General features: G+C 34.2%; 1 protein-coding gene across 1 annotated transcript; it reads right to left on the bottom strand.

Moving 5' to 3' along the window:
• Nucleotides 1–7,067: 7,067 nt before the first annotated feature.
• On the bottom strand, nt 7,068–7,995 carry LOC107507693 (olfactory receptor 1A1). The gene is given in 2 exon segments (XM_036223729.1): nt 7,068–7,679; nt 7,681–7,995. Coding segments are annotated over 2 exon segments (927 nt in total).
• Nucleotides 7,996–8,563: the final 568 nt, after the last annotated feature.

Below are 8,563 nucleotides of genomic sequence, written 5' to 3'. Positions count from 1 at the left end.
AGATTTTAATTTCTCCTTCATATCTAAAGGAAAGCTTAGCTGGATACATTATTCTAGGCTGGTAATTCTTTTCATTTAATAGTTTAAATATTTGATTCCATTCCTTTCTGGCTTGTAATGTTTGCACTGAGAAGTCTGAGGATAATCTAATGGGTTTTTCTTTATAAGTTACTGTTTTCTTCTCCCTGGCTACCCTGAGAATTTTATATTTGTCATTGATTTTTGATAACTTCAATAAAATGTGTCTTGGTGAATGTCTTTTCAGGTTGAGATAATTGAGTGTTCTGTTGACTTCTTGAATTTCAAGCTCCAGTTCATTCCTTAGATTTGGAAAATTCTCATCCACTATTTGTCTGAAAATGCTTTCTAGTCCCTGCTCCTTTTCCTCACTTTGACAATACGCATTATTCTTAGGTTTCCTCTCCTGATGGTATCAGCTAGTTCTTGAATTTCTCTTTCATTATTTTTTATTCTTTGATTTCTCTCTTCTTCCTTCTGATTTATTTCTAGATTTCTGTCTTTGATATTGCTGATCCTTTCCTCCATTTGATCGACTCTATTTCCCAAACTTGCTGTTTCATTTCTCAGCTCTTGCAGTGTATTTTTTTATATCTAGAAGTTCTATTCTATCCTTTTTGAGGTTTTCAATCTCCTTGCTCTTTTCATCCTGTTGTTTTTTCAGTTTGTGAAATTGTTGATATGACCCATTTTGGAACTCACTGAAGTTTTTCAGAAGTACCATCCTGAATTCTCTATCATTTATGTCACATATTTCTATGTTTGTAAGCTAATTTTCCTGGAGATTTTTCTCTTTCTTTCTGAGATGCCTTGTCATCTTGGTTGTTCATGGTGTTTAATTGACAATTTTTCTCCTTGGGAATTAGTGAAAATGTATTCTGCTGTTTTTCCAGAAAGAAGATTTATTATATAAAGGTTTCTCTTTAGCCTGTTGCAAAGAATGCGCCTTTCTTTTGTTTTCAAGTAGGTGGCGTTTAAGCCTCTTTGATTCCTGCTTTACATAAAGCCTAAAAAATGATTTAAAAAATTTTTTATTTTAGATATTTAATCATGCTTGCTACCCTCAGTTTCAGTTCCTGTCAGTGTCAGCTACAGTCTCGGCAGCATTTGCTTAGGTTCCCCTGGGGCTCTGTGGTGATCCGTCTTGGAGGGTAGGGTTGGAGGGGCCCTCTGGGTTGGGGTTTGGGGGCTGCGACCCAGTCTCAGTTTTGCAACCGAGGCCAGTAAAAATCAATTGTTGTTTCTCTGCAGTCCTGTCTCGCTTCTCTGCTTTCTGACCTGGTGACTGGGTCTCTGCTGCCGGCTGCGTGAAACTCGCAGCACTTCCAGGCAGAGCTGTTCAGGGAAGTCTTTGCACCTTCTTCCTTCCTCCTCCTCCTGCAGGGAACTCTGGAGGCTGCGAGAGACAGCTTCCTTATTTCTCCCAGTTTACCACCCTACACTCAGGTTTCTGACATGAGGTAGTTCTTATGCGCAGATCCCATGCTTAGATGTGCTGGTGTGCAGTTTGGGTGGGGTTTTTTTTTTTTTTTTTTTTGAGTTTTAGATGCTCAGCTTATTGTTGTTTCAAGGGGAGAGATCTAAGGATGTCTCTCATTGTGCTATTTTCCCAGAATCATTAAAAAAAATTTTAAATAAAGATCTATATTTCAAGGCTCTTACAAATACCAAAGAAAGTAAGCAATAATTACAGGTCCAGAAATCAGAGGTGTAAATTTGAAATCATTATTCAAGTAAATTGCTAATTATAAATGATTCCATTTAGTTTAATATGCAAGGAATATACATTTTATAGGCTACAAAAATGATTACTTAAATTCAAGTATCTTGACTAAAATTTTTCGGAACATTTTATATTTATCTGACAATAGAACAGGATGGTTATGTTTGAAACTTTTAACAGAATTTCCTATAATTGTTATGGCTGATTAATAATTTATTGTATGTATACACCAGTTTGTTTTCATTCATTTGTTGATGGACATTTAGGTTATTGTTATCTTCTGGCTCTTGTGAATAATATTGCAATGAACATGGACTGCAAATATCTCTTTAAGTTTCTGATTTCAATTATTTTGATAAATACTCAGAAAAAGATTTTTTGGATCACATGGTAGGTTCAACATCTCCACATTCTCACCAACACTTACTATTTTCTGCATCCTAACAAATGTAGGTGATATCTCATTGTGATTTTAATTTTAATTTCCCCAGTAATTAGTGATGTTGAGCATCTTTTCATATACCTGTTGACCATTTGTATGTCTTCTTTGGAGAAATGTCTATTCAGTTCTTCAGCCCATTTTAAAATTGAGTTATTACTTTTTTTTTTTTTGCTACTGAGTTATAGGAGTTCCTTATATATTTTGAAATTAACCTTTTATTAGACATGTGGTTTGGAAATATTTTCTGCCATTTTGTAGATTGCCTTTTCACTCTATTGTTTTTTATGCCGTGCAGAAGCTGTGTAGTTTGATGTAGTCCTACTTGCCTATTTTTATTTTTGTTGCCTGTGTTTTGGTGTCATGTAAATGAAATCAATACAGAGTCAATGTTATGAAGCTTTTCCTCTATGTTTCCTGCTGGGAGTTTGAGTTTCATGTCTTAGGTTTAGGTCTTATTCCACTCTGAGTTGATTTTTGTGTATGGAATAAGGTAAGGGTCCAATTTCATTCTCTTGCATATGGATATTCAGTTTTCCCAGCATCATTTGTGGAAGAGAGTATTTTTTCATCTTCTATTCTTGGCACCTTTGTCGAATATCAGTTAATGGTATATGCATGGATTTAATTCTGGATTCTCTATGCTGTTGCATTGGTCTATCAAACCGTCTTTATATCAGGACCATACTGTTTTGTAATACTATAGCTTTGAAATATAGTTTGAAATCAGGAAGTGTGACACTTGCAACTTTGTTCTTTCTAAATTTTTTTTGGCTGTTTGTGCTGTTTTTTGGTTCTATATTCATCGCAGAATTAAAAAAAAATCTATGAACATGTTTTTGAGATTTCGATAGGGATTGCATTGAATCCATCAATGCCTTTGAGTAGTATGGATATTTCACAATATAAGCCTTCAAATCCATAAATACAAGATATTTTTCCATTTATTTGTTTCTTTAATTTCTTTCATCAGTGTTTTCTAGTTTTCAGTGTACATGTCTTTCATGTCCTTAGTTACTATTATTCCTAAGTATTTTTTATTTCTGATGCTGTTATAAATGGAATTTTTCCTTAATTTCTCTTTCTTCTCATAGTGCATTTATAAGTGTACAGAGACACAATTGATTTTTTGTATGTTAATTTTGTATCCTACGACTTTACTGAATTTATTTATTGGTTCTAACCATTTCTCTCTCTCTCTCTCTCTGTGTGTGTGTGTGTGTGTGTGTGTGTGTGTGTGTGTGTTAAGTCTTTAGGGCTTTTACATATAAGATCATATCATTCATAAACAGAGACAAATTTTCTTTCTTTTTTTTCAATTTGAGTGTATTTTTTTTTTCTTTTCTTGCCTAATGGCTCTGGCTAGGACTTCCAGTACTATGTTGACTAGGAGTAGAGAGAATGGGCATCCTTGTTTGTACTTTATCTTAGAGGAAAATCTAGTTTTTCACCATTGTGTATACTGACTCTAGTTTTCATATATGATCTTATTATGTTGAGGTAATTTCCTTCTATTTCTCATTTTTGAGAGTTTTTATCATGAAAGGGTGTTGAATTTTGTAAAATGATTTTTATGTATTTATTGAGATAATCATATGCTTTCAATCTTTTATTTTGTTAATATTATTCAAATTAATTGATTTTTATGTGTTGAACCACTCATGCCTCCCAGGGTTAAATCCAACTCAGTCATGGTGTATAATGCTTTTAATGTACCACTTGGTTTAGTTTTGTAGTATTTTATTGAGGATTTTGAATATTTATCAGAATATTGGTCTTTAGTTTTATTTTTATGTGGTGTTCTTGGCTTTTGTATCAAGATAACACTTGCCTTATAAAGTGTGTTTGGAAGCATTTCCTCACATTCAAATTTTTAGAAGAGTTCGAAGATTGGTGTTAATTCTTCCTTAAATATTTAGTAGCATTCCCAAGAGAAGCTATCTGGTCTCAGGTTTTCCTTTTTGGGAGTTTTTTAAAAAAATTTTTTAATTAGGGTTATTGGGATAACATTGGTTAATACAATTATATAATTTTCAGGCGTACATTAAAACTTGACATCTATATATTTTATTGTGTGATTACCACCCAAAGTTCAGTTTCCTTCAGTTGCTGTATATTTGGTCTCCTTTACCCACTTCACCTTACCCCTACCCTCCTATATTTGACTCCTTTATCCCGTCTACCTCTCTCCTCCTGGCCCACCCCCTACCCTCTGGTAACTACTAGTCCATTGCCCATGTTTGAGAGGTTTTTGATTACTGATTTAATCTCCTTTCTCATTATAGGTCTGTTTAGACTTTCTGTTTCTTCATGATTCAGGCTTGGTAGGTTGTAAATTTCCAGAAGTGTATTCTTTTCTTCTAGGTTATCTAGTTTGAGCATATACTTGTTCATGGTAGTTCTTATAATCCATTTTATTTTTGCAGCATCAGTTGTAATGTCTAATTTTTTATTTATGATTTTGTTTATTTGAGATTTTCTCTCTTTTTAGTAGTTAAGGTAAAGTTTTATCAATTTTGTTTACATTTTCAAAATACCAACTCTTAGTTTCATTGGCCTTTCCTATTTTCTATTTTACTTACTTCTACTCTAATCTTTCTTATTTCCTTCCTTCTTCTAACTTTGAGATCAGCTTTTCCCCCTGGTTTCTTTAATTGTAAAGTTAAATTGGTTACTTTAATTCTGTCTTTTCTTTTCTTTTCTTTTCTTTTCTTTTCTTTTCTTTTCTTTTCTTTTCCTTTTCTTTACTGTAAGTGGTTATCCTATAAATTTCCCAGTTAACACTGCTTTTGCTGCATCCCATAAATTTTGTCATGTTTTATTTTAATTTTCTTTTTCCTCAAGATATATTCTAATTTCCCTTTTGATTTCTTATTTGACCTATTGATTGTTCAGAAGTTTGTTGTTAAATTTCCACATATTTTTTAAAATTTTCCTTCTGCTATTGATATTTACATTTTATTTCATTGTGGTTGGGAAATGTCCTTGGAATGATTTTAATTTCAAATATTTAAGACTTGTGATTTAACATGTGATTTATCCTTGAGAACATTTCATATGTGCTTGAAAATAAGGTATATCCTTCTGCAGTAGAGTAGAACATTCTATTATGTCTGTTAGGTTTATTTGGACTATAATCTTGTTCAAATCTATTATTTTTGTTAATTTTCTGTTTGGTTCTATGTTTTATTGAATATGGGGTATTGAAGTCTTTTACTATTATTGTTTTGCTGTCTATCCCCTTAGTTTTATTAATGTTTGCTTTATATATTTATGTTTCCTGATGCTGATTACATATATAATTGTTATATCTCTGGTGAATTGAACCTTTTATCAATATATGATGTCTTTTGTCTTTTATGACAGTTTTTGACTTGAAGTCTATTTTTCTGTTATAAGTATAGGTTCTTCTGCTCTCTGTTACAATTTGCATAGAATATATTTTCCCACCGTTTGACTTTCTGTCTAGGTAAGTTCTTAAAGCTAAAATGAGTTTCTCGTAGACAGCATATAATTGGGTCTTATTTTTTTTAATCCATTCAGACATTCTATATATTTTGATTCAGTAGTTTAATCCATTTACATTTAAATAAATTATTGAAAAACTATTGCCAATTTTTAAATTGTTTTTTATTTGTGTTGTAGTGCATTTGCTTGTATTTTCCATTCTGCTGTCTTCCTTTGTGTTTCGCTGATTTTTTAGTAATGATATATTTTGATTTCTTTCTGGTTTTATGTTGTATAAGTTCTGTAAATTTTTCTTTTGTGGCTACCTTGGTGCTTACATAAAACACTTTTTATTTATAACTGTTTATTTTAAGCTAATAATAACGAGTTCGGTTGCATATAAACTAACTACATGCAACCCCACTTCTATTCTCTTAGTTTCCCCTCTTAAATTCTCTCTCATTCTGAATCTTATGCTCATCTTTAAATTGTTTTTGTTTTAATGCACTTTTATTGCATTTATGTATATTTCCAAAAAAGTACATTTTTGGGTCATTTTAGCTGTTTATTATCTTATAAAAAGAGTGTCAATAATAATCTTTTGGGATTTACTTTTTATAAATAATATTATGTTGCTGTTATTCAACCAAATTGTAACATGTCTCTGGGCCATTCAGAAAAAGGGAATTTATTAGTGACTAGAGTGATAGATTTCAATTATCAAGGACATTATGTTGCTGCTACGCAATGAGGGGCAAGGAAGACTATGTCTGAAACTACATCTGGGGTAAATTTAGTATTTCCTCACTCAATAGCAAAGATTAATAGAAAACACAGCAACCAGAAAAATAAAGGCAATACTTGAGGATTCAGACTACCCCGGAGTGAAAATATGGATAATAAAGCTAGTTGAAGACCAATGCTAGTTATTGAACAGCTAACTCCCCTCAGATCTGAGCATCAGATGACCAAGACTATGAAAGGTACACTGATATATTAAGAAGCTCCTGTGTTAAGAGGCTTTTAAGTACAGTAGGGGTGAAAACATAATAGTCCAATAAAAATGACACTTCAATAGTGATTTATTGCCTTCAAAGCATGAACTGTTGTGATCCTTACACCTTATGACAATGAGAGGGCAGATATTGTTCTTCCTACTATGTAGACATAGAAGCTGAGCTTCAGTCTTTTTCAACTCTATTCTGACAGTCAGTACAAAGCTGATACATAAGCCCAACATCTAGTGCTGCCACTCTGCCAAGGGACAATATGTACAAAGTGATAAAAATTTCTATAAGATGCCTCATAAATTGTTACAAGGTTTCAGAGAAGACTTTCTAACTGGAAATATCAAAGGTCACTTCTTGGAGGGGAAGGACATGGATTTTTTCAAGTGCCTCTTAATTGGTGACTACAGTCTCTAATATGACCTCACACTGGTTATGAGATTCTCTTACTGAAGAGTTTCCCCAAGGCAGCCTTCATGTCCCGATTTCTTAGACTATAGATGAAAGGATTTAACATTGGAGTCACTGCGATGTACATCACAGTTATCACAGCATCCTTTAGGCTGTAACTAGTCAGAGGGCGGAAGTACTTGCCCATGACAGTCCCATAATACAAAGAAACAACCGTGAGGTGGGAACCACAAGTGGAGAAGGCTTTGAGCACACCTTTGGTGGATGGAACACGTAAGACTGTAGAAAAGACCCGGATATAGGAGATGATGATGCATAGTAATGGCACGGAGAAAACACCGACCCCTAGGTACATCATCTTCACATTGAAGTGGATGTCAGAACAAGATAGCTTGAGCAAAGAGGCAATGTCACAGTAGAAGTTGGCCACTTCTTGGTTGCCACAGAAGGACAGATTAGCTGTGAGTAGAGTATGGGGAAAGGCATTGGCATTTCCAACTACCCAAGACCCAACAACTAGCAGGACACAAGTCCGTTGGCTCATGATTATTGTGTAATGAAGTGGACGGCTGATGGCTACTGCACGATCATACGCCATTGCAGCCAAGATATAGCTGTCTGTGTTACCCAATGTCAATCATGAAACACATCTGTGTTAGGCATCCCCCAAAGGAAATGGCTTTGGTGCCCAAGAGATGGTTGGCCAGCATCTTAGGGATGGTTACAGATGAGAAGAAGATGTCCACAAAGGAGAGGTTAGCAAGGAAAAAATACATGGGGTTGTGAAGGCGAATGTCGAAGTGGATAGCCAGGATGATGAGCAGATTTCCAATCAGCGTGATGGGGTAAATGAACAGGAAGAGGATGAAGAAGAAATCTTCCTGTTCCTGCTGACCACTAACTCCCAGGAGGATGAAATCCAGGATAGAGGACCTGTTGTCTTCTCTCATGGATCCTTCAGCAGGAAAGGGGACAGGTATCCAGTTATTAGTAAAGTTGCTGTGTGTAATTATCATCCTAATCCACAACTTTTGTCTCCTGTATTTGCCGTGTCTATATCTGGGTTTAATAAATTCAGATATAGGCAATATGTTGTTGGGGGATTCCTGTTGGTCAGTGGGACTAATTGACAGTTGACACTGGACACTCATGTCTAAGAAGTAAGCAAACCTGAATCAGTGGTGCCCATCCTCCTCAACCCCAGCACCATCACACAAACATCTAGGGTTTAATTATTTATCAAATAATTAAAGTTAATATTTGATGTGCTAGGCACTTTATTAGACCTTATAGAAAAATCATAAATATGTGAAAAGTACATATATTCATTTATTTATGTATGGCATAGTCTTTGCTCTAAAGGACCTTACATGATAATGTAAAGTCAGAATTACACACTAGTTTTTTGCACATGAAAAGGAAAAGACAGTATTTTGAAGTCCATGAAAAACATTCTAGTGTGAAGAATGGTCAATGAGCACCCTGAACAAGTAGAAATTGTTCCACTGACCAAACTCA

The sequence above is a fragment of the Rousettus aegyptiacus genome, unplaced genomic scaffold (assembly GCF_014176215.1).
Source record: "Rousettus aegyptiacus isolate mRouAeg1 unplaced genomic scaffold, mRouAeg1.p scaffold_m13_p_6, whole genome shotgun sequence".
Classification (NCBI taxonomy): Eukaryota; Metazoa; Chordata; class Mammalia; order Chiroptera; family Pteropodidae; genus Rousettus; species Rousettus aegyptiacus.
This window is presented reverse-complemented; position numbering and strand designations above follow the sequence as displayed.